The 27,672-nt window shown below is 36.9% G+C and overlaps 1 protein-coding gene across 1 annotated transcript in view; it reads right to left on the bottom strand.

The window, feature by feature from the left end:
• DPY19L2 (dpy-19 like 2) overlaps positions 1 to 26,482 on the bottom strand; it is an 83,862-nt gene extending 57,380 nt beyond the window's left edge. The window contains exons 1-8 of the mRNA XM_043872443.1: positions 25,956 to 26,482; positions 22,592 to 22,616; positions 20,689 to 20,776; positions 17,196 to 17,333; positions 9,604 to 9,724; positions 6,882 to 6,975; positions 4,111 to 4,168; positions 1,904 to 1,995 (exon numbers count right to left, since the gene is read on the bottom strand). Of these exons, the coding sequence (XP_043728378.1) occupies positions 1,904 to 1,995; positions 4,111 to 4,168; positions 6,882 to 6,975; positions 9,604 to 9,724; positions 17,196 to 17,333; positions 20,689 to 20,776; positions 22,592 to 22,616; positions 25,956 to 26,337 (998 nt within the window). The 5' untranslated portion in view covers positions 26,338 to 26,482. The remainder of the gene's footprint in view (positions 1 to 1,903; positions 1,996 to 4,110; positions 4,169 to 6,881; positions 6,976 to 9,603; positions 9,725 to 17,195; positions 17,334 to 20,688; positions 20,777 to 22,591; positions 22,617 to 25,955) is intronic.
• Positions 26,483 to 27,672: the final 1,190 nt, after the last annotated feature.

Genomic DNA, 27,672 nt, shown 5'->3' with positions numbered 1-27,672 from the left:
TTCCCTTTCTTTCTCCAAGATCCAATGAATGTTGGCAATTTGATCTCTGGTTCCTCTGCCTTTTCTAGACCCAGCCTGTACATCTGGAAGTTCTCAATTCATTTACTGCTGAAGCCTACCTTGAAGGATTTTGAGCATAACCTTACTAGCATGGAAAGTGAGAACAGTTGTCTGGTAGTTCAAACATTTTTCAGCACAGACCTTCTTGGGAATTGGGATGAAGACTTACCTTTTCCGGTCTGATGGCCACTACTGGGTTTTCCAAATTTGCTAACATATTAAGTGCAGTAGTTCAACAGCCTTATCTTTTAGGATTTGAAATAGTTCAGCTGGAATTCCATTACCTCCACTAGCTTTATTGGTAGTGTCCGACTACTCAGTCATGTCCAACTCTTGGCAACTGTATAGTCCATGGAATTCTCTAGGCCGGAATACTAGAGTGGATAGCCTTTCCCTTCTCCAGGGGATTTTCCTGACCCAGAACTGGGGTCTCCTGCATTGTAGGTGGATTCTTTACCAACTGAGCTATCACGGAACCCCTTATTGGTAGCAATGCTTCCTAAAGCCCACTTGACTTCAACAGTCTAGGATGTCTGACTCTAGGAGAATGACCACACCATCATGGGTATCTGGGTCATTAAGACCTTTTTTGTACAGTTCTTTTGTGTATTCTTGCCACCACCTCTTCTTAACCTCTTCTGACTCTGTTAGGTCTTTACCATTTCTGTCCTTTATCATGCCCATCTTTGGATGAAACGTTCCTTTGATATCTTCAATTTTCTTGAAGAGATCTCCAGTCTTTCCCATTCTATTATTTTCTTCTATTTCTTTGCATTGTTCACTGAAGAAGCCTTCTTGTCTCTCCCTGCTATTCTCTGGAACTCTGCATTCAGTTGGGGATAACTTTCCCTATCTCCCTTGCTTTTTGCTTCTCTTCTTCCTTCAGCTATTTGTAAAGCCTCCTCAGACTGCCACTTTGCCTTCTTGCATTTTTCTTTGGGATGGTTTTGGTCACTGCCTCCCGTACAGTGTTGTGAACCTCTGTCCATAGTCCTTCAGGCACTCTGTTCAGTAGATCTAATCCCTTGAATCTATTTGTCATCTCCACTGTATAATCATGAGGGATTGGAGTTAGGTCATACCTTAGTAGCCTAGTAGTTTTGCCAATTTTCTTTAGCTAAAGCCTGAATTTTCCTATAAGCAGCTGATGATCTGAGCCATAGTCAGTTCCAGGTCTTGTTTTTGCCAACTGTATAGAACTTCTCCATCTTCAGCTGCAAAGAATACAATCAATCTGATTTCGGTATTGACCATTTAGTGATGTCCATATGTAGAGTCATCTCTTGTGTTGTTGGAAAAGGGTGTTTGCTATCACCGTGCATTCTCTTGACAGAATTCAGTTAGGCTTTGCCCTGCTGCTTCATTTTGTACTGCAAGGCCAAACTTGCCTGCTATCCTAGGTATCTCTTGACTTCCTACTTTTGCATTCCAATTCCCTATGATGAAAAGGACATCTTTTATGTTGTTAGTTCTAGAAGGCCTTGTAGGTCTTCATAGAATTGGTCAACTTCAGCTTCTTCAGCATCAGTGGTTGGGACACAGACTCGGATTACTGGGATGCTGAATGGATTACTGTGATACTTGAAACTTTACCAAATATATATCATCACATACATATTAGTTTATTAAAACAATGTAATTATCTAAAATATGTAGCCTAAACTATTTTAAGTGGAAAGCAATTTTTTTTACATAGTGATTTTAGATCTTGTTTAAACTGGATACAATTTAATTTTGAATAATATTTAAAAATTGAACCTAATTTAGTAACTATAACAATAGGTTGAAGTGATTTTGAGAAACTCATAATTTATCTAGATTTTTTTTTATAAATTAAAATTACCTGAGAATCACAGTTAAGATGTACATCTGAAGTACAAGAAATGGATATGAAAAACTTTCCCGGAGAGGTGGTGTCCACATCACCCGAGTAGCCTGAAATCAATAAAATGCTTACTTTACTCTATGTTCCATTGCAATAAACATCATTAACTTAATAATCATGGGTGTGTTGGCCCTGGCTGGTCTTAGTAATTTTCATGTTAGGCTTACTTATTTCTGAATACCTAGTATAGCCTCTCAGTTTTTGGAGTTCTCTTAAAGGACATAGTAATTAGGTAGAGAGCCATTAACTACCAAGTCCAGAAACATGTGAAAGATAGATCAGGACAAATATAAGGACATCCAAAGGACAAAGAAGATGATAGGGTTAGGAGCAGTGAGGATTCTGGGAACAACCAACCAGATCCACATTCCAGCTCTGTGGTGGTAACTGTGGCACCCCAGGGCTTTGGGATTTATGCATGATTTGTGCATGATCAGAAAAAAATAAACAAATGTCACCTAGGGCATTCACAAACACCAAGAGTTTGTACATGACAAGTATAATGAGTATAGACATATATTATAAATAATTAAGATTGTCTTTGAATTTGTGAAATATACCTTTGGAAGAGTTAATTGCAAACTTCTAAAAACAACGAGGAGTATTCGGGAATCACCGATATGATGTTTATAATGTAAGTATTAATTATCAATAAATTTCATACAGTCTTTAAAACTATTTTCAAGACAAATGGGACTGTGATCTCATGGACTGTAGCCAGTCAGGCTCCTCTGGCCATGGAACTCTGCAGGCAAGAATACTAGAGTGGGTAGCCATTCTCTTCTCCAGAAAATCTTCCCAACCCAGGGATTGAACTGGGGTCTCCTACACGGCAGGCAGATTCATTACCATCTGAGCCACCAGGTAAACCCAGATAAATGGATGGAAATATTAGAAAATTTTATATCAAGAATTCTGAAATTCTAGAAAAGAATCCAAACTCTTATAACCTTGCAAGAGTCTTAAAATTCATTGCTCTTCCTACAGGAAACCAAATTGTAAACCTTGGAAGATGAATTACATACAATATGTATAAGAAAATTAAAACATAATGCCAGTTGTCTGGCATACTCAAAAGAAAAGCCTTGTCTTTGCATAAAGACAAGACACATTTTTTTGTATAACACATTGTTGACTGACAATGTATTTAAGTTAATATATTTAAGATACTTATATATAATTTTATGATTCCCTTCCCAGGTGGCACTAGTGGGAAACAACCTGCCTGTCAATGCAGGAGATGTGAGACACAGGTTCCATCCTTGAGTCGAGAAGGTCCCCTGGAGGAAGGCACAGCAACCCACTCCAGTATTCTTGCCTGGAGAATCCCATGGACAGAGGAGCCTGGCAGACTATAGTCCATAGGGTCACACAGAGTCGGACATGACTGAAGAGACTTAGCACGCACTTGTCTAATTGATTTTTTTTAATAACCAAGTATCTACCTTTCCCAACAGTAATGAAGAGAGACTTCTACCCTATATAATCTGTGCCATTAGATATTACATATTTTGTTTACAAAAACTAGCAGTCAAGATTCTTCCACTTTTCACTGCCAAAACCTCAGCATCTAACACAGGGCCTGGCACACACTTTGTACTTGTTTTGTTGAATGAATCTATCATATTCTAAATAAGTTTTCATGAGCTCTTTTTAGGTGAATCCTGTTTTGGTGGACTGAGTTACTAAGTTAATTTCTGTTCTGAATTCAGCAATTTGTGTTATTAAAGGGATCATGATGTAATAGAAGTGAGGTTTTAGACTCAGAGAGAAGGATAAGAGGAAACCCATGGAGTCAATGTGGAATCTTGACTATGTAATTTAACCTCTCCAAATTTCAATTTCATATCTTCTACTGTGAAGATATCAACCACCTCTCTAAAAAGTCTGACAGAAGTAGAGATAATGTATATAAGGTGCCTGAACTCATCAAGTATAATATTTCCTTTTTCCACAAAATATATGTAACACATATACATGCTAAAAACCAGGCAAGATATTTTATATCATAAATTCTAATTACTATGTAAAAATGTGGATCAACATGATTAAAATAACTTACAAGATTCTTTAAAATATTGCAAAGTCCTAAGTAAGATACAATTAAATACTGCTTTAATATACTGCCCTTTCTATTTCTAAAAATTATTTTCTAGAAAACAAACCTCTCCATGGTTGAAAAAGAAGCATAAAACTGTAATTATACCTCCAAGTTGAGTCCCACTGTAAAAAAATATATATATACAATCAAAATTCACATATAGTGATTTTTCACAAAATTATTTTAGATTTTAAAATGCCACAGTACTAAACCATATAAAATAACAATAAAAATTTCAAAAGTACTCATGTAGTTGATGTTTTACTCTTGAATGTATAAAGATCCAAAGTATAGATATAAAGTAGTCTGAATCTTACAATTTATTGTATTAATAATATTTTCTAAGTATAATATTAGATGTGAACATAAAATATTTTTTAACACAGGCCAGCACTTTAGAGTGTATATACTCTATTCTTTGAATATTCTGAGTGGAGGCAAATTTTTGTCATCAAACTGGATATCAGTGACTAAGAGATGAAGAGTCTAACAGTTTCATGTAGCAGTAACTGAACCATCTAAACTGCTGCAAATATTGTTTTGCTGAGCCCCAACGAGCAACACTATAGAATATAAAACTCAGATCAAGGGTGCCTGATAATTATCAAAGATTAAGAACCATTTCTTAAAGTTGCCTTTCTTTAAAGTACTGTTCATCATTATATACATAGCTTCACACTCAGAAGACAAATACTGGTTTAATGACTGAAAAAAGGGAAGAATGAGTTCAACAAAACAAGCAGAGGGAAGTTAGTTGGAAGTAATTTACCTTGAAGAGATTTTCACTAAGGGAAATACAAAGGACACACTTTGGAGAAGAAATTGAGAGGAAGAAGGTATGAGAAGCAAGAATAAATGCTGCCTATATAAACTAGGAACATGTAGATAAATCTAAAGAAGACTTGACAACATGAAAAAAAAATAGTGGTGACTACTGTGGAGGCGTACTAGAAGTACTAAATTTCTAATTATTATAGTTAGAATAGTTATAATATGCTAGGAACTGATTTCAAGTACAATGTTCTAAATTCCATGTATTGATCAAAAAGAAGAGGAAGGATATCAATCAATTTTAGACTTGGTGAAGTTAAGTATGCATGTTATAAAGTTTTATCATTAGCCACCAAAAGAACAGAAACACAATACCTGTGTCCCAAGTTACTGCCCGCAGGGGAGAGTAGCGAAGGTTAAGAAACAGAAAATTTCCCCCCAAACCCCTATTTCTTTTGTTCCTCATATGCCATAGTTTCTAGTCTCCTCACAATTTTGGTAACACTTTTATAGTCAGCATGTGTTATATCTACCTATCCTTCTTAAAGACTGGAGCTTAATAAAGTATTGATATCCTGGAACTGTGTAACCAATTTAAAGAAGACTGTCACCTCATGGGTAGTTTTCCCAATGAAAAATACTACTTTTTAAAATGTCTTGGTCTAGTGTAAAATTTTCCATATTTGAAAAAAAGCATAATAAATACAAACTTAAAATAGAACATCTTAAAGCCTATTAGCATAATCTAAAAGTAATTCTTTTCCGTCAAAATACTGACGAGTTTATATATTTTTCTATATAGCATACATATGGAAAAGTGCATTAAGGTTTTTCAGATAGTTTACAAAACACTTATAAATTGAATATTCTTTTAACCACCATATGTTGCTGAAATAGAAAACAGAGATCACATCCTGACACCTCACATGCCATCCCTTGAGACAGCCACTATCCGAGTTCTGTAATTATCAACATAACTGCTTCTATACGCATCATACTATCATTTACTTTTAGCTGTGTTCAAACTTTATACAAATATAATTTTGCGATATTTTCAAATTCTGTACCTGCTTTGACTCATTCAACATTGTATTTGTAACATTTTTTCCATGTTGATGTTTGTAGCTATAGTTCATTCATTCTTATTGTTGTATAATATTTCCCTATACTAATAAACTTACAATGTGTACATTTCTCTGGGGAGGGACATTTAAGTTGTTTCTAGTTTGGAGTTACTACAGACAACGATGTTATATTATTGTTCATATTTTCTGGTGTACATGTAGAAGAGTTTCTTAGGCATATTTACTTCAAACTGGAACTGCTGAATTATAAGGTATCTACATATTTAAATTACTAGATAATGCACAATGTTTTTCCAAAATAGTTGTACTAGTTAATATGTCTACCAACTGGGGATAAAAGCTCCTGTTGTCAATCTCCCCACCCCAGGGATCGAACCCAGGTCTCCTGCATTGCAGGCAGATTCTTTACCATCTGAGCCAGCAGAGAAGCCCTTTGTCAACCTAGTAGATGTGAGATAGTATCTCACTGTGGTTAAAATGAATATTTTCCTGATAATTAATATGGTGATCAATTTTATATATGTTTTTGGCAATTTGGAACTCTTCTGGAAAATGTATTTTCATATTTTTTCCAAATTTCAATTGGGTGGTCTTATTTTGTCTACTTCCTAGAATATAAATTCCAAAAGGACAGGGATTATTTGTTTTTGTATTCCTAGCTCCTATAGAATAGTGCTCCCAGTCACAGTAGGCATCTAATAATTGTCAAATTAATGAGCATAAGTTTGGATACCACATCCATAACTTTGGATTACCCCACAAGGATAAAAAGGAGGGCTTTTAATAGCTTAAAGATTTTGTTTTAGTGACTAGCTCTACTTTGAGGCTGCATATTTGGCTAAGCTTTTGAAAAAAATAAAATCTAAAAGTTTCCAGCTGTTAGTCAACTAATCTTGTTAATTATCCTTTTAATTTAATCAACAAATGTCAGAAAGTTCTTATCACCCCACCGAAATGTCTTTTAATAGAGTAGTCTTACCTCAGGTAAGCACCATACATGAAGAACAATCCCATCATTATTCCATTTAAAATAAAAATCACACCAACATAAAAGCAAGCAGGGTCTCCCAATCCTTTAAAAAGACACAGATTATTAAGTATTTAATGAGGAAATGACTATATAGCAATTGAGCATAATTATCTCAGTGCTTTGTAATCAAGAGCTCATGAATTAGATGAAAGCTTTGAGGCTCAGACTGCTGCTCTATTTAATAGTTACATTAGTACTTTCCCCATACATGAGGTGTTATTGGTTACATTTATATTTTTCTCCACTGACGTATTATCATACTGTCATGATTAGTTGGTGCTTCATTTTATTTAGGTGATGCTCCTATTGTTCAGTATCTAGAACTGTCTGTAGAGTTACTTGATAAATCACAAGAGAAAATCCATTACATTAATTTTATCCTGGATGACTTAGATATGGCCCCTGACCTTAAGGTGCAGCTTTAGTCTATAGGAGATAAACTGATCCATTACTATGTATAGCCAGGACCATAATATTTAATATATTCCATGTATAAACACCATGTACATGGGATATATTGACACAGACATAATCTACTAGGTGTTTTTCCATTATCATTTCACATAACACTCAGAACAAATCTTTGAAAATACCTGGTATGAAAATACGTTTTTCAGTGGTTGAGAAAACAACACAGAAAACTTAACCTGCCAAAAGTTATTTAGCTGTAACTGGTGGAGGCAGGATTTGAGGGCTAGCCTTTCTGATCTCTTCTACTTCTCCGATCACTCCTTTTCAGTCTGACCTAATAATTCCTCTTCCTATACATGCCCTCCTTCAACACTGAACTACTTCAGGATCAGTCATATGCCCTCCTCTTTTCTTCATATTCTCCTCAAGGAAATTCTTTCACTTCCGTGGTTCCAATTACCATCTACATACAGATGATGCCAAGTCTACATTCAAATGAGAACTTTATTCCTGTATGTATGTACATAAGTAGCCACTTGACATCTTTACTTTGGAATCTCTCAGATACCTCAAATTAACGAACCAATTCAAATCTGCTACCTTTATAATGTTTCTTATCATTCTGAATGGAGGGACTCAATTACTTAAACCAGAAACCCAACAATATTACATAAATTCATTCTCTTTCCTCTTTCCCATCAACCATCAAATCCTTTCATTTCTGCTTCTGACTCTCTCTCAAATCCATTCGTTTTCCAGTTACCTTTCCTGCAATCACTTGCTGAGAGCAAAACAGTTTCCTACCTGGACTCACTGAATTCACTTTTGTCCTTTACTAATTATCTTTTCCATGTAATTGCCAAAATCATGTTTTAAAAATAAAAATCTGTCAAAATTCTTCAATGAATACATATGATATCTGTAGCCAGTAAATGGTTCTTCATTATCTGCCTCTTGCTTACATTCCAAACATCATTTCACACCATGTTTTCTTCTCTAACTGCTCAAGGAAGTCTAGCTTTCTTTCAATTCTCTCTTGCTTCAGAACTTTGGAATATGCTGGTCCCTATTCTCGAAACACTTCACTTATCCTCAGCAATCTTATTTTCTTGTTTGTAATATCCACCACAGTTGTACCTGCTAACATCCCTCTTATGCTGTAAAATCTATGATGGTAAGACCCCATGTTTACCAGGTTTATCTCAGGATCTCAAGTGCCAATACTAACCTATCACTTAGTGGTAACTTAATAAATACCATATATATATTCACATATAAGGTGATTTTTTTCCAACTCTCAGAAAAGGTTCTATGCTGGCTGAATCTCTCATTTTATGAGGCATTCTCTCAATTCCTTTGTACAAAAAAGTTTAACTGTCCTCAAATATCCTCTACCACCACTATTTTAGATATTACAAAGACCATCTGAGGGAATCAGTAAAAATGTAAGGGAAAGATGGAAATACAGATTTAGGATATATTCTGAGAACAGAATGTTATTGCATACAAGTTAACAGAAAAAATATATATATATAAAACAATGTAGAGAATATGAAAAAGAAAAAAACAACTATCTAAGTGTTATACAAGTAGATACATGTGATTGCAAATAAAAGTTTCAAGGTACAGCATCATACTTAGATTGTAATAGTGCTAAATCACAAATATCTTAAATAGCAATGACAATTACAGATTCTGTAAAACTGTTAAATGATTCTAAAAGTGGTTCTCTGACAAAGATATTGATGTAGAAGATGTATATGAAGAGTTTAATTAGAACTATTCATGGACTGTGAGAGCACAAAAAAGTAGAACTTCTAAAGTAATCTTTATTATATATGTCTGATTTTTAAATATTTATGCATGACTAAATTTTTACATTAACTATGTTAACTATTACAGGTAGAACTGTGACTATTTGATCTACATCCCCCAAATTTACATATTCAAGCCACCTCAGAACCTTTCTTGTACCTTATGAAATGAAGGAATGTCTTATAATCAGTATGACCTTACACAGATATATATTAATATTCAAATTCAATTCCAAATTAATACTCATGTTAGTAAGTACACTGCCTTCTCAAAAAATTACTTTAAAGGGTAAAGGTAAATATTTAGGTGAATCAGTTCTATAGTGTTTTTAAAGAAAAAAATCAATCATAGTAGTTTATAATAATTCTTAGAAAGTCATAATATTATAAAATGTTTATGTAAACGTTAATGACAATATACAGCAGCATTTTAGGAAGAAACATGCCTTCACAGCTTTGAACTTCATTTAGAGGTTCAATTCTGGTCACGTTCCAGCAGGTCTTAGTTTCTAACCCAAATAAATTCATTATTCCCACAAATGTGCGATAGCAGAAGGCTATAATCACCTAAAAAAGATAATAGATATACATTATCTTCATAATTAAAATTTTTCCAAATTTATCATTTTATAATGGCTGCCTTTAACATTATAAACTTTGATGAATTTATTTAAATCATTTCACTTGGGAAACAGTCACTTAAAAATTGTATATACACACACACACTATCAAGTTGTGTACTACTGAGTAATGCACAGCTACACAGTTTATGTTGTGACTGACATCTCTGTAACACTCTTTTAAACAACTGAAGCAGAATAGTAGCTATAAAATCAAGCATTAAGTATATAATTAAAATATGAAGATAATTAATAGCAAATATACAAAGCTTTACAGTATTCTATAACATTTCTCTTAGGCCCTTGAACTTATTCTCTTCATAGTCTAAAAACCAACTCATAGTCTATAAAAACAACTGCACGTGGAATAATAGCTCCTTATGCCCATTAAGCATTAACATTTGATTAAGCAGATTTAATTAACCAATCCTTCCCAATCTGAAATCTGCTTTAAAAATTTTAAAAACAAAGGAAATTAGCAACAAAAAATTACAAAAAAATGCTGATTCCTGGGAGATTGTTTTTAAAAAATAATTTTATACATTTGAGAAAAATAATGCAGATCACTGTACGGGGTGGGGGGACAAGTTAAAAAATAAAGACTTCAAAGGGAAAGTAAAAATAATCTAGAACTAACTACTTTTACTGTTTTGGTGACCATCCTTCCAGTTTCTCCCTAGGCACAAAAGACAGGTAGCTAGTGTCATTGCGGCTTCCCTTGTGGCGCTAGTGACAAAGAACCTGCCTGCCAATGGAGGTTAGATGTAAGAGACCTAGGTTCGATCCCTGGGTCGGGAAGATCCCCTGGAAGAGGGCACAGCAACCCATTCCAATAATCTTCCCTGGAGAATCCCATGGACAGAGGAGCCTGACAGGCTGCAGTCCATGGGGTCACACAGGGTTGGACATGACTGAAGTGACTTAGCATGCACACATGCAGTTTTTCATTGTACAATATTATACAAGTAGTTAGTGTAATACACATCAGTAAATATCATAAAAAACTTTTCATGTATAACATAGATTTACTGTATCACTTAATTTTGTAAAACTGACATTCTGCTAAACTTTATAACTTCTTGTGTATTTTTCATAAATGTACAAAAATTTGTCACATTAAATGTATGTGCAAAATCTAGAATTATACTCCTTTATGAGATGTCATTTAATACAGGAAGAAAGCATGACTTTGAAGTCAAAATAAACAAAAAATTCTGACTCTACAAGTTACGGTTTCTATGGTGTGAAGTAATCCTTCAGCCTCTGAACCTCAGCCACCTCCTCTCTAAAATGACATTAATGACCCCCTTACAAGAGTGATGGGAGATTAGAGCTTACATATATAAGTGCTGGTATAGAGTAAGCATTAAATGCCTTTGCCTTTTTAAAACACATTGTTTCAAACTCATATTTTAAGATGAGGAATTAATCTCCTTGTGAACACAAAGTATGGACATTTACTTCAACACTAAAGTACCACATAAGGCTGCAAGCAAAGCTAAGTCTTCTCCATATTGTATCTAATGCAATATGAAAATAAGACTGGACGAGCCCTTGTTGGCTGTCATTTACATGCTTTCAAGTTTTAAAAATGACTCAACTACATTGTCATGATTACTTTTTCGTAACATCAAAGTAACTGAAAATTGTGCAAATTATTCAATAAATTTTTTGATAAGTAAAAAGAAAAAACCAGCTAATCTTTTAAAGACCATACTGATGGAAATTAGTAGAACAAAAAAAGAGATTTTATGATATAAAATTCCAAAAATAACTCAAAACTAAAAAAAATAATTATCAAACACTGTAAGAACTTGGCCTAGTCCAATAAGCTAAATCCTTATCTTATTTACATTAACTAAAGTTGAAGATTCAACAAATCATTTTTTTTCTCTTTGATTTTTCTATTTTCACTAGAATTATCCAGATAATCATTAGAGGAAATAAGGTCAAAGTGCCTCTGAAAAGTAAGATGGGATATGGAGAAAGCTGATGCAGAAAACCTCTTATTTCATCTTAAATCTTATGTAGGTCTATACAATTGTTACTACCACAAATTACATTGAAAAGCACTTATAGAAATCAAAGAAATAAAGAAATCTGAGAAACCCCTAAGTTCTTTGAAATTCAATAACACAATATTTAAATATCCAATGGATCAAAGAAGAAACCACATGGAAAATTAGAAAAGCACTTAAACTAAATGAAGATTTTTAAAAAGGCAATATTTAAATAATGTAAATGTCCACTTTTGGGAAATGGAGTGGATGTACTTTTCTCTATTCCTACAAGTACAACTAGAACTTCTGCGAATCATATAAATCAAACATAAGAAGAAAGGTACAAGAAAAAAGGCACATTAGCTAGGAATCTCAGGACCCAAGGAATGACATGGTGGCAAGTTCCCTGGACTTTCCTTTTGCCTTATTTTCTCAGATTTGGAGTCAGAGTCTGGCAACCAGAAACACCACTGGGGGCTTACACGGCATTCAGAAAAGGCCTACTCTTTCTAGCCAAAGGACTAGGAAAGCAGCAGCCTAGAAATAGATAACTTTTAGACAATAAAAACAACCAAACACTCAAAAAACAATACATACACACACACACACACACACACACACACATATAGTACCATTCTCTTCGGTAGAGGTCAAATGGAGTATATAGATAAAAATTTTATCGAGGTTTTTCAATTCTCTATACATAATGAATTTAAGCTACAAATTAATAACAAAGATAAATCTTCAAACACTTGAAAAGTAAAAGAAACCCACTAAAAAAAGTCCATGGACCAAGTAAGAAACCTCAAGGGAAATAAAATATATTGAATCAAATTTTTTAAAAAGTACAAGGTTTCCAAGTCCAGCATGTAAGAAGCTTATAATTTGCCATTCCATTCTAATAAGAAAAAAATTAAACAAGCTGAAAAGTCAACTCTTCTTAGATCCAAAAGAGAAGTGAGGTCACTAGGCAAACTGCTGCTCCCAGACTGTAAAGGTTGGCAGGCAAATACAGAGAATCACAACTTATTGGAGCAAAAATCCAGGGGTAGAAACTTCCATGGGAACCAGATGGAGAAACAGAAAACCTAAATTATAAGTGATGACTTGCTAGAGGCACAGTGTAAACAATTGTGAGAATCAAAAACTCCAGGGAGACCCAGCAATAGGGACAATGCCAACATATTTATGAATTTTATCTCTAGGAGATCACTAGTTTCTTACAGTGATATCAGAAAAAAATCTGTTTCTGAGGGGGAAGTGGAAAGAGGAGCATTTTGAAATACACCAGAGTACTCTGTTCTTAACAAGGCCTGCCCTTGAAGGAGACTATTCTACCAGTACGCCTAACCAGCTAGGGTTTTATCAGAGCCTAAACTACAGGGTGGCAGAGTAATACCCAACTCCACCCCTCTATGTGAGAGAAGGGAAATACCCAACTCCAGCCCACTCTAGTCATCCTGCTGTACCTAAACGGGAAAGAAAAAACCAAGAAGCACTTGCAAAGTTCACAGTCCAGAGGTAGAGATTCACAAAAGATTGAGACCTAACTACAGAATTACAGAATGCTTCCCTTACACTATTAAAGGCCTATTTATGGCAGCTCTTTGTACCCACTACCTCAAGATAGCTATTAAGAAAGGCATCATAAGGCATACTAAAAACCAAAACATAGTTTGAAGAAACAGCAAGCATCAGAACTAGACTTAGATATGGCAGGCATGTTGAAATTGTAAGACTAGGAATTCAGGACAACAATAATTAATGTGCTAAAGGCTCTAACAGATAAAGAAAAGAGCATGCAAGAACAGACTGGCAAGGTTAGCAGAGACATTCTCTATACACTATAACAGAATACACAACAGAAATCAGGAATGCCTTTGATGTACTTATTAGTATGCTGGACCTGGCTGAGGAATCTCTGAGCTTCAGTATATTTCAATAAGAAACCTCCAAAACTGAAAATCAAAAATATAAAAGATAAAAATAAGAGAACAGAATATCCAAGAACTGTGGGACAACCACAGAAGGTACACCATACATGTAATGGGAATGCCATAGGAGAAAAGATAAAGAAACAGAAGAAATATTATGAATAGAAACAATGACTGGGAATTTCCTCACATCAAACTATAGGTACAGAAAGCTTAGAGAACATCAACCATGATAAATGCCAAAAAACTATACCTATTCATAAATCATATATATTGAATATGCATATAACATTCAAACTATAAAAAATTAAAGAAAAATTCTTACAGAAGTCAGAAGAAAAACATGCCTTACTTAAGAAGGAATAAAGGTTAGGAAGTACATCTGACTTCTCAGAAACTATTCAATTTAAGAAGAAAATGAAATATTTAAAGAGTTGAGAGGATAAAAACCAACTTAGAATTTTGTATCATGTGAAATTATCCTTTAAAAGTGAAGGAGAAATACTTTCTCAAACAAACAAAAATTGAAAGACTCTGTATATCTTTGAGAGAGATAAGAAAGATACGGATTAGAAAACTTGGATCCACAGAAAAAGCATCAAAGAAAGAATAAGTGAAGATAAAAAAAACTTTTCTTTTTCTTACTCTTAATTGATCTAAAGTATAACTTTGTTCAAAATTATAATAGCAACAGTGTATTCATTTATGCATGGTTGTGCATGTACTTAAACTTATGTATAATAAACATAAATGACAGCAATGATTCAGGGTTGGAAGGGAGGAATTAGAATTATTTTGTTATTATAAGGTCCTCACACACACACACACACACACACACACACACACACACACACACACACTGCCCTGAAAGTGGTTTAGTGTTATCTGAAAGTGATCTTGGATTCATTTTAAATGTATACTGCAATCTCTAGGTCAACCACAAAGAAAAGTTTAAAAAAACAGAATTATAACTAATATAGTAAGAAAGAGAAAATGAAATAATATAAAATGCTCAGTTAGAACCACAAAAGGCATGAACAGAGTGGACTCAAAATAGGAACAAAAAACAAGGGCAACAAATATAAAATATTGTAGCAACAAACATAGTTGATATCAATCTATGTCAATAATTACTTAGAACATCAATGATCTAAATGCACCAATCAAGAGACAGATTATCAGAGTAAATCAGAAAATCAAGACTCAAACATACTTTGTCTAAACTAACTTTAAATATAAAGACACATATAGATTAAGAGTAAATGAAGAGGACTTCCCTGGTGGTCCAGTAGTGAAGAATCCGCCTGCCAACGCAGGGAACATGGGTTCCATCCCTGGCTGGGTAAGATTCCATGTGCTACGGAGCAACTAAGCCTGTGAGCCAAAACTACCAAAGCCCATGCACCCTAGAGCCCATCCTCGGCAACAAGAGAAGCCACCGTAATGAGAAGCCTGTGTACCACAAACAAGAGTAGCCCCACTTGCCCCAACTGGAGAAAGCCCTTGCAGAGCAACAAGATCCAGCGCAGTCAAAAATAAATACGTTTTAAAAAGAGCAAATGAATAAAGTAAGATATACTATGCAAAAACTAATTAAAAGAAAGTCAGAGTAGCTGTACTAATTTCAGACAGAACAAAACTTCATGAAAAGTTATCAGGGCTTTAAAAGTGGTATTACATAATGATAAAGGGGTCAGTTCTAAAAGGAGACATGGCAATCCTCAATGTGCCTGCGTCTAACAACAGGGCATTAATAAAATCAATAAGCCTACAGCCAGGCTAAGAAAAAAGAGAACGAACACAAATTACTAATATCAGAAATGGAAGAGGGGTCATCCTTATAGATCTCAGACATTAAAAAGGATAGTAAAGGAATAATGGGGCTTCCCTGGTAGCTCAGTGGTAAAGAATCCACCTGCCAATACAGGAGACATGGGTTTGATCCCTGGGTCAGGAAGATTCCCTGGAGAAGGAAATGCCAACCCATTTAGGTATTCTGGCCTGGAAAATCTCATGGACAGAGGAGTCTGGCGGGCTATAGTCCACGGGGTTTCAAAAGAGTTGGACCTGACTGAGCAACTAAACAACCAACACAACAAAAGGAATAATGAACAACCCTATACCCACAAATGTGATAACCTATGAACCATCTCCATTGGTGAATCTGTGGCTCCTTCCCATCTGGCTTGTCTATTACACTGGCTACTATTGCCATACTAATAAACTGTGGAAAATTCTGAAATAGATGGGAATACCAGACCACCTGACCTGCCTCTTGAGAAACCTATATGCAGGTCAGGAACCAACAGTTAGAACTGGACATGGAACAACAGACTGGTTCCAAATAGGAAAAGGAGTACATCAAGGCTGTATATTGTCACCCTGCTTATTTAACTTACATGCAGAGTACATCATGAGAAACGCTGGGCTAGATGAAGCACAAGCTGGAATCAAGATTGCTGGGAGAAATATCAATAAGCTCAGATATGCAGATGACACCACCCTTATGGCAGAAAGTGAAGGGGAACTAAAAAGCCTCTTGATGAAAGTGAAAGAGGAGAGTGAAAAAGTTGACTTAAACCTCAACATTCAGAAAACTAAGATCATGGCATCTGGTCCCATCACTTCATGGGAAATAGATGGGGAAACAGTGGAAACAGTGTCAGACTTTATTTTTTGAACTCCAAAATCACTGCAGATGGTGACTGCAGCCATGAAATTAAAAGACGCTTACTCCTTGGAAGGAAAGTGATGACCAACCTAGATAGCATATTAAAAAGCAGAGACATTGCTTTGCCAACAAAAGTCCGTCTAGTCAAGGCTATGGTTTTTCCAGTGGTCATGTATGGATGTGAGAGCTGGACTGTGAAGAAAGCTGAGCGCCGAAGAATTGATGCTTTTGAACTGTGGTGTTGGAGAAGACTCTTGAGAGTCCCTTGGACTGCAAGGAGATCCAACCAGTCTATCCTAAAGGAGATCAGTCCTGGGTGTTCATTGGAAGGACTGATGCTGAAGCTGAAACTCCAATACTTTGGCCACCTGATGGGAAGAGTTGACTCTTTGGAAAAGACCCTGATGCTGGGAAGGATTGGGGGCAGGAGGAGAAGGGCACAACAGAGGATGAGATGGCTGGATGGCATCACCAACTCGATGGACATGTGTTTGAGTAAACTCCGGGAGTTTGTGATGGACAGGGAGGCCTGGCATGCAGCAATTCATGGGGTCACAAAGAGTCAGGCACGACTGAGTGACTGAACTGAACTTAACTGAAGGTTCTATTCTTTAAGTTCATGTGAGAATAATTTCTGGGCTTTTTGATTGAGGAAAGGAACTTTTGATGCGGTGCTCAACTATAAGGACACACACAACAATCAGTAAACTTTATAGATCCCTTCCTTCCTATAACATCATCATTGTGCTTATAAGTTCTATCTGATAAAAGAAGAAATCCCACTACAAACATTTGTCCCAAAACATTGCTTACCTCTGGATAAAGATGGAAGCGTTTCACTGTATTAATTACAAGGGGATATTCAGTGAGCCTGTCATTCATAATCATCCATAGTCCTTGCAAAAATGAAGGTGCTTCAACAATGGTCTTGAAGTAGGAATAATAAAGTCCCTTTTAAAAAGTATAAATTGTCAACGTAAGTTAATTTTTAAAATACTTATTTTTCTAACTCTTTTTAGACAATTGATTCTGAAAAGGAAAAAAAGATCGATAATAATACTTCCTAATTTCTACTTACTATTGCATTCTTGAATGCAAACAAATGCATACCTTTTCAGGTCATCACTATACTATTCTTTCATATTTTCCATAGGTTTGAAAAAGAGTTAAAGGGATGATTCAACGTTTTAAGGAATTTTTCTAATAGCAGCTTATAATAAGAAACCAACACATTTTTAATTCTACCAAGCCTGATTTTACCCCCGTATTGTGAGACACCTAGAGGCTGAGATCTGATAATTCTGGCATAGGTATGACTTTGTGTCATTGTACGTGTACAACTTTGCATAATTACTTATATTTCTCCAACTCTTTAGAAATAATGTATGATGGTCACAAGAGCATCAGATGGCACTTCATGCTTTCCTTTTCCTTTCCGGTTCCATTGACTGGCTCTGCACAAAGTGAAAGCTAACTAAATGTGAGCTACTGTTCGTGACAGAAATGTGTCCTGAAAGAGGGGTTATTCTAGTGCATTAGTACAGCATGTGAAATTATTTTATTAGGCTAGTAAAATTGCTATTTAAAATTCAAAGATTAACAAAAGTATGCTGTTTCATATTACTTGCTCGTCAATTTCCTGCTTTCTTTCCTAAAAAAATAAAGGGCCACATAGTTTGTAATATAGGTTCCTCTCAAAATCATTAAAAGTAACCTTCAACTCTATACTCATTCTGGCTTCATACAACTATAAGGTACTTTATTTTTTTACAGATTAAGCAACAGTAGTGACTATTAAAATTAAAGATTTGTTTTAGCTAATATCTGAAATGGCACTTCTTCATAATTTTAATTAGTATCAATAGAGCAAGTTCATATAAGGATCTTTCCTTTTTGCTTATGAGAGAAACAAGCCAATACAACAAGAAGATGTTTAATATGCATGTCTGTACTAACAGAAAACATACACACTTTTATTATTAACTTATTATTTTTGTGTATGGTACTGTGCTGTGTGTTTCATTCACTTCCTCTTTCTTCATTTTCAATAAAATCCTGGAAGGCTGGCATTATTTCTAATTAACAGATGAGACTGAGAATCAGACACCTTACTCATCATTATACAACAAAGCATAGAACTGCTATCTGAATCTAGTGATCTGTCATTGAAGCCCAGACGCCGACAGAGCTACAGGTCAGTTCAGTTCAGTCGCTCAGTCGTGTCCGACTCTTTGCGACCCCATGAAGTGCAGCACGCCAGGCCTCCCTGTCCATCACCAACTCTTTATTAAATAATATTTTATATCCTCTCTTTGGAAATAACACCTATAAGATATTAAAAATTCAAATGCCATACAAATGCTAACATGTCCAACTCTTCAAAGCTTTTAAGTGGCCATATGGTGAGAGATTTATAAAGCAATGGCTAAGACACCTAGACGAGGCACATTTATAGACAGGAGTAGAATAGAGGTGACTAAGGAGCTAGGTGAGAAAGCAGTGGGAGTGGGGAGTCACCTGCTTAACAGGTACAGTCTGTTTGGGATAATAAAGTTCTGGAGATGGATGAGGGTTAATGGTTGCACAACATTAAGTGTGTTTAATGCCACAGAACGATATACTTAGAAATAATTGAAATGGTAAATTTTGCTAATTTTTATTCTTTAATTAAAATTTCTAATTTAGTCACAATTAAAGGCAAATAAAAGAGCCAATGTCAGCTCTTTTCTTGGCCCCTAATTAGCTCATCTGGACAGTCCTGGCTTCTCTTAATTGTAAATTTCTGCAATTCTGGCATTCTTTATCCCATTTAATCCCCACAACAATTATGTAAAATACAGTAGATTACATTATCCATTTTACAGATTCGGTGTCAAAAGAACAGAAAAAGTGATTATCTGGAAATCAAGAGAGCTTAAAAACAAAATTTAAAGAGCCAGCTAAAACTGGCCAACTCAACCTGAGAAGAAAGCAATTTCCAATAATTCTGATAGGTCTGTAACACTTCTTAAAACTCTGTCTTTGTTTTCCTTTTCACTGCTATTATAATTGATCTTTACTATCTTATAAAGAAGTCTGCCTTTAGAAAAGGAAGAGAATGTGACAATAGAATCCTGAAACACTTTTCTGTTGTATATATTTTTTAGATTCCATATATCAAAATGAGTAGCAAAATAGAAGGGAATTGTCGGATCATATGGTAGTTCTATTTTTAGTTTTTAGAGAAGCCTGTACACTGTTTTCCACAGTGGCTGTACCGATTTACATTCCCATCAACAGGGTAGGAGAGTTTCCTTTCTTCCAAAATTTCATCAACATTTGTTATTTGTAGACATTGCAATGGTAGCCATTCTGACCAGTGTGAGGTGATATCTCATTGAGGTTTTGACTTGCACTTCTCTAACAATTTGTGATGTTGAGCATCTTTTTATGTGCCTGTTTGCCATCTGTATGTCTTCTTTGGAAAAAGTTTATTCACATCTTCTGTCAATTTTTCAAAATTTTTTTTATATTGAGTTGTATGAGCTGTTTATGTATTTTGGATATTAACCACTTATCAGTCATAGCATTTACAAGTATTTTCTCCCATTCAGTAGGTTGTCTTTTAGTTTTGAGAATGGTTTCTTCAGCTCCCCAAAAGCTTTCAGGTTTAACTAGGCTCTATTTATTTATTTCTGCTTTCATTTATTTTGCCTTAGGAGACAGATCCAAAAAAACACTGCTACAATTTATGTCAAACCGTGTTCTGCCTATGTTCTCTTCTGGGAGATTTACGGTTTCAGGTCTTACATTTAGGTCTTTAATCCATTTTGATTGTACTATTGCTTACAAAGTGAGGACTAAAACATTTTTTATTTAAATAATAAACTTATAGGCCAGATTTCAAAAACAAACCTACAGTTACCAAAAGGGAAATGTGGGTGAAGGACAGGGAGAGATAAATTAGGAGCTTGGGATTAACATACACACATTACTGTACATAAAATAGATAACCAACAAGGACCTATTATACAGCACAGAGAACTCTATTCAATATTCTATAATAATCTACAGAAGTAAAGAATCTGAAAAAGAATGAAAATATGTATATGTATAACTGAATCAGTGTGCTATACACCTGAAACTAACACAACATTGTAAGTCAACTATATCCCAATAAAATTCTTTTTAAAAACAGCAAAAATAAAATAAACCTACAATAATGTGAGAAACAGTGAAATTCACCAAAATTCATTTCAGATTCTAATAAATTTGCACCTTACTATTCTTAAACTACAAATGAATTCATTAGAAGAAAGAACCTAACCATTTCAGTGCGAAAAGTCATCTCCCGTTCTAAGGCTGAGAGGTGAGAAAAATGACGATCATTTTCAAAAAGTGTTATCAAATGTACCCTAGAAGAAAAACAACATGTTTCAAAAACAGGGCTAAACTATTATAAACAAAGTATAAAAACCATAAGAAGAACAAAGAATAAATTTTTACAATAAATATTGAGATAACTTTATAATTTGCCAATTTGTATATTTTTAGGCATTTATAATCCAGCACTATAACACAGATAATTGTATATCTCCCCTTCATGGATCACTGCCTTGTCATGGTGAAAGGGCTTGCATAACTCAATGAAGCTATAAGCCATGCCGTGTACAGTCACCCAAGATGGATGGATCATAGTGGAGAGTTCTGACAAAACATGATCCACTGGAGCAGGGAGGCCTGGCAAGTTGCAGTCCATGGGGTCGCAAAGAGTCGGACATGACTGGGAGACTGAACAATTGTAGATCTAAAACTCTTGTAGATTTCTCCATCATTCTTCCCACTCCAGATATCTAAATCAGAACTGTTTATCTGTTATGTTTTACAAGTGTTTCTAATGTATCAGGTTTGGGAAATGTCTCTAACTGCTGAAAAGATTTAGAATATAATTTTAAATAAAATTATTTTAAGTTAAATCAGTTTTTAAATAAGTAGAACACTACATAAAGTGCCAAAGAAAACAGGATTGTACTAAATATGTTTCATCAGTACAACTTAAAAAAAAAAAACAAAACCCAGCTGTAGGTACTGAAATAGGAGCATATGTGACAAGTAAAATTGTAGTCAGCAATTCACTATCCTTCAATTATATAGTAGATGCTTTCCAGTGAAGTAGAAAATAAAACAAAATTCCATATAGCAACCCTGTCTTCCACTCACCTTCATTTACACCTAGGACATATACCAGGGTATCACAAGCTGTAGAAAATATTTCTTACCATTACAGTCTTAGTTCTATTAACAACATCAAGATCTCCGTGCAGAATAATGGTCAGAAAAGCACTGTCCCAACAGGATGCGGGGCATATCCCCTTCTTTCCAAGAGCAGAAATCCTTGCGCTCAGGTAGGAATGAAGATATGTCAGAGGAAAATTATTTTACATACATTTTTTACAAATATATCATTTATGTAAAATAATGTGTATGTGTATGCACACTGAAAGGCTCATTTAATTCTGTATTACCATTACAGGTGTTTATCTTCATTTCTACCTGATTTACAATTGACGGGTGCTACTAAAACTTTACAGAAACCCTCAGTTTCTGTCACTGCCACTGCTGCTGCTGCTAAGTCGCTTCGACTCTGTTCGACCCCATGGACAGCAGCCCACCAGGCTCCTCTGTCCCTGGGATTCTCCAGGCAAGAATACTGGAGTGGGTTGCCATTTCCTTCTCCAATGCATGCATACATGCTAAGTCGCTTCAGTCGTGTCTGACTCTGTTCGACCCCATGGACAGCAGCCCACCAGGCTCCTCTGTCCACGGGATTCTCCAGGCAAGAATACTGGAGTGGGTTGCCATTTCCTGCTCCCTTATGTCACTAACAATTCTCAATTACTATAAAATGAGGACATTTTTCACATGAAATAAACATGAAAATTACACTACAAAAGCTAGATATTTAGGAAATACAGTGGTGAACTTTTTAGTAAAGCAAAACTATTTTAATTCATAAATTACTATTCCCATAATGCATTCATTTATAAATATTTCACACATGAGGTTTTTAAAAAGTTTTATACACACACACACACACACATATGTTAACTGGTAAACATATAGATATTCTATACACATAGCAAACAGTTATTATTTTATATATACAAACAGTAATACTAATTTTTATTATCCAAATGTTTTTATTTATATCAAATTGAAACTAATCTTACCAGTGCAAAATTGCCACAAAGGCAGCTGGAAAAAGAAAAAAAGGAAAAAGTCATTAAAAGTTGCTTTATTATAATATGCCTTTAAAATGACTACTTAATAACTTTTAAAACAAACACTGCAATGTTGGAAGCTCCCAATCATGCTTCTCCAGCTCTTTTTCCATATTCTCACCATCCTGAGCTCAGTCCTACCACTCTTCAATATTTCTCAGATGTCTAGATTTATGTCACAATCAGCAAACTATGGTCTATGGTCTGTCTGGTCTGTTTTGTCTGCAAGCTAAAAATGGTTGTTAATTTTTTTAAGGGTTGTAAAAAAAAATAGGAAGGAAGAATAAATAACACAGACTATATGTGGCCTGAAGTTTAAAATTTTTACTACTTGGGTCTTTACAGAAAAAGTATATACTCACTACATATGTTAACTTTTCATCTAATACATACGTAATACTATGAACCACTTTAAAATTAAACCTATACCTTTCCTCTCAACTCTGATAAGGTTTCATTAACTCTAAGATAGACAATGTCCTACTCAACTATATTTGTATCCTCTTTCTTATTCTCAAGGCAATTACTCTTAAAAATAATATTCAAGAAAAAAATCAAATATCCTACTAAGTCCATCTAGCTTTCCAAAATCTTCAAAATATTAGTGTCTCCCACTCCCTCCCCTTAACCCACGTTCCATACCCAACAAAACTGTAAGGTGTAATTTGTCAATACTGTAAATGCAAAGAAGGGCTTATCACAGCTCCTTCTAAAGTTGTGATTAAAAGCTTGTGTCCTGTATCCTGCCTCTGTCAATTTCACCTCTGAAAGTGACCCAACCTTATACCTTACTGGCACAAAGACCATTTGACACAAGCACTCTCAACATCTCTTATATTCATTTCAACATTTCTCTATATAGTGATCTTTGCTTCTCTGTTCTCTACCATCTCAGAAGAGGAAGCATCTCTTCTCTTTTCTACTGATAGCTTCTCAAATTCATGCCTTTAGCTCCATCCTTCCCAATTATTCCAAGACTGCACCATCAAGTATTCACTCTCTTCGAACCTCAATCTCACCCTCTCTCCTTGGTCCTTCCCCTTCAGCCTTTAATATTCCCAGGCCTTAAAATACTTCTCTTGATATAGTAGACCTTCCAACTACGAAATATTCTCTTCTCCATCCCCTGCCATGTCTGACAAGATAATCAGCCAACATCTTTAAAGTTCCTGTAACTCTTCTAAATGACTAATGACCCTTCAGTTATCAACGTCAACAGTCTCTTTCAATTCTCCTGCTTTTCAATCTCTCTGTAGCATTTCACCAGATCCTTAGATTTCTTTCTCTATCAAGTCCCATCATACCAACTCTGCCAGTTCTTCCATTTTCTGACCATTTTGTTTTTATATGCTTCTCTATCTGGTTTTTCTCTTTTCTCTTCTCTCTTAAAGTATGCAGGGGTTTTCCCAAGTATCTTTACTTTGCTCTCTTTTCTATCTTGGAAATCTCACTCAATGTTAATGTTTCGACTCACTTCTACATGAATAATTCCCAAATCTACAATCCTCATGCCTGACCAAATGTTCCCTTCCTCTCATCACATTCCTTTCCTCTTCTGCCTCATCTCCTACCCAGTTGCTCTCAACATGTTTCCATCAACTTTCACCTCTGACTTCTCTTCTCCATTCCTACTTTCGCTTCCCTTCATTAAGACCACTACTGTCTGGGGCTTCCCTGGTCCAGTGGTTAAGAGTCCACTCTGCAATGCAGGGACACCAGTTTGATCCCTGGTCCCAGAGGATCCCACATGCCACTGCAGAGCAACTAAGCCTGAGCACCATAACTATTGAGCCTGTGCTCTAGAGCTTGGAAGCTGTAACTACTGAGCCAACATGTACCAACTACCGAAGCCCGGGTGCCTAAAGCCTGTGATCCCCAACAAGAGAAGCCAGTGCACCCCAACTAGAGAAAGTCCACATGCAACAACAAAGACTTATTACCACCAAAAAATAAAATAAATATTAAAAAGACCGCTATTGTCTGGATTTTAGCATTCAACTGTTTTTTTCTACCTCAGTCCACATCCAGTCCATTTTACACACTGCTGTCAAATTAATCTCTCTGAAGCACACTTCTGATCATGTCACTCTATTTATGTCAATGTCAACATCAAGAACGTACTAAATCACAAAATTGTTCACTTTAAAAATGGTTAATTTTATGTTATATGTATTTCACCTCGTTAAAAAAAAAAAAATTATATTCCTAAAAAAATGAATCCATCAGTGCCACCCTGCTGAATGAAGTTCAAATGCCTTAAATGTAAACTTGAATTAGACTCCCCACGGCTGGTCCCAACCAATCTTTTGAACACTCTACGTTCTCTTTTTGTAACCTTACTTTTATTTCATATGTACTTACTTCTATAGCTCTGATTATGCTGTTCTATAGGCCTCTAATACTTGTTCTCTGCTCCACACATCCAAATATTACCCTTTTTTGGTCACAATTAAAATCCTACACTTTCTGTAACTAGACATCTGACAAAATCTAAATATGAACCCCTATCTATTATTTCTCAAGTATTGTCTACATGCTCCAAATGTGGAGATCCATTCTACTTTAATATCAGCAATCAACTTATGATGGAAAAGAAATCACAGCTTACATTAGGAGACATCTATCTGTGTTTCAATGTATAACAGCGGCCAGTCTGAGCAAGGACTAGGCTCAAAACTGATCTTAATGAAACAGCAAAATTTACATCTTCAAAAATTAGAAATGCAAATAAAGAAAAATCTTCCAAGGGCTTAAATAAGAAGGCAATTTAGGCACCAAGCTCCTCAGCAGTAGGAAAGTAAATAGATACCAACATGGGTAAATGTATTGCCTAATTTGATCCTATTTCTCCTGTGAAAGATTCTCAACTCATTAAAACCAACACATTATTTTGCTTCATTCAAGGTGCAGAAAAATATAAAGTCTGACATCCCCCTCCCCTTAAGCTACCCTATCATTTTCACTAGGGATAAATGGCTGCCTTAAGATGACATTTTGTTGGTGACACATGAAGTTATCACTGTGCCTGCAAACCCTTGAAAATGTTTTAAAATAAGAACTAAGAAAAATAAAATAAAATAAGAACTAAGGGGGCTCGGAATTCTTGTCAGCGATTTTCCGGATATTGGAACTCGCCATTATTGCTGCCAGACTTGCTTGTTAAACTGATATTCAAGATTCACGGAAACAACTTCCAACCCTAGGCTCAAGAGGGTCCACGGCTCTCTCCATTGTGAGCCTGGCCGCGCGGGAGTGCTGGTCCCGGAGCTGTCAGCGCTCCTGCAAGGGGCTTTCCTCGGTCGGTTCCGCTCACCTATGCCGAAGGCCCCCTTGCCCGAGACCTGACGTCTTTGCAATAGTTGCGCCTTGTCCCAGAGCTGTTCCAGAAAAGCGCGGAGAAACTGAAAGCGGCCATTCAGAAGATCGGTCCTTGTGACCATCTCCACTGGCACGCAATTCTGGGTTTTCAGGTTTCGGATCCTCCGCGGCGAATACTCCCGGGCGCCCCCTGGCAGGTTCCCCCTGCGTGTGGGCAAAGGCGGCTCCGGCCTTTTCACCTCCTCCTTCGGCTCCTCCTCCAACTCCGGCTCCCCAGCTCCTGTGGCGCGGCGCCGCCGCCTAGACTGCGTGGAGCGGAGAGAGTGCGACGGCTCTGAAGCCGCACCTCTGAGCTTATTCCTCGTTTGCCCGACCATTTTCTCATAGTCCCCGTTCGGATGGGGCTGGTACTCTCTCCGGCGCCGGCCCGGCCAAGTCAGGGAGGTCCGCAAGAGGGCCTGGCTCGGCTCACAGCCTCAACGACTCGCCGCAGCGCCGTTGCAGGCTGCCCGGTCGTCAAGGCGACCGCGAAACAAAACCCAGGCTGCCTGGCGCCGCTCGTGCGCGGCTCGTGCGAACAGCCCCACGTGCGCTTATCCCGAGCACCCTGCCACGTGCGCCGCCCACGCGTTCAGTCCCAGGCGCGCTTATCCAGAGCACCACGCGCAACCTCCCGCGTGCGCTACCACGCGTGCAGCCCCACGTGCGCAGGTCCTTAGCACCGCCCCTCGCGGGCCCTCCCACGTGCGCCCCCACGTGTCCATTCTGTGGTGAGCGGGCTGCTCAGCGCCCCACGCACGTCTCCACGCGCGTTTCCCCGCGCATTCTCTCCCGTGCGCGGCTCAGCTGTCATATCTTGCTAGCGGACAAGACTGAAGAACTTTCTTCGTTTTAATTCCTTTCTTCGAGTTTAGCCTTAGCTTTGTTTTTGCCAAAAGGTTGTCTGTTTCAAGGTTATTAACAAGAAAGATCTCAATGTTAAAAAGTAACTGTGGGGGGGGGGGGGGGGAAGCGAGGGAAGGAAGCCAGAGTCTGTGACGCGCCTGGCACTTACTAGGAGCGTCTCTCCTCGCCTCCTTGGAACCCTTGGCTGGTATGGGACACCTAGAGTCCATCTCCTACACCGAAGCAGTGGCCCGAGGCTGCAGGCAGCAGGTGGCAGAGCTGGCGTGAGCCAGGTGAGTCTAACCGCACAGCCTCAGGTTGAATGCGAATTCCGCGTTGTCCCCTTTGAGGACAGAGTTTATCCATCTATTCTGAAGTGAAATTGTGTCCCAAACCAGGTTGCTCAGAATTCCTCAGCAGGTGAGCGCGGAGCTGTGCTCAGCACTCTCACCTTTCTGAACCAGAAACCACCCGGGGCCACTTAAAAAGGAGAAACCCAAAGTCTCTGCAGAGCCATACACGACGCCATAGCGACTGGCAAAGATGCACAGGGACCTTGGCGCTTGTCATGTCCTCTGCTCCCGGCCCTGAGGCCGGAGCCCACACCGCCTCACGTCCCATCTGTTTCCCGACGGATCCAACTCCCTAAACCCCTTTCCCCGGATCTGGTCTAGACGCCCTGTGGCTCGGTTAATTTCCCGGATGCCACACCGCTCAGAAATGCTCAGGACTCCCATTAGCCCATAAATAAAAGTTAAACTCCTTGGCTTGTTTATTGGCACCTTTAGTAGCCTGCCTCATCTACCTTTTCAACTTCAATTTCCCAC

The sequence above is a fragment of the Cervus elaphus genome, chromosome 18 (genome assembly GCF_910594005.1).
Source record: "Cervus elaphus chromosome 18, mCerEla1.1, whole genome shotgun sequence".
In the NCBI taxonomy this organism is placed as follows: domain Eukaryota; kingdom Metazoa; phylum Chordata; class Mammalia; order Artiodactyla; family Cervidae; genus Cervus; species Cervus elaphus.
The sequence above is the reverse complement of the archived record's forward strand: the minus strand, read 5'-3'. Positions and strand labels throughout refer to the sequence as shown.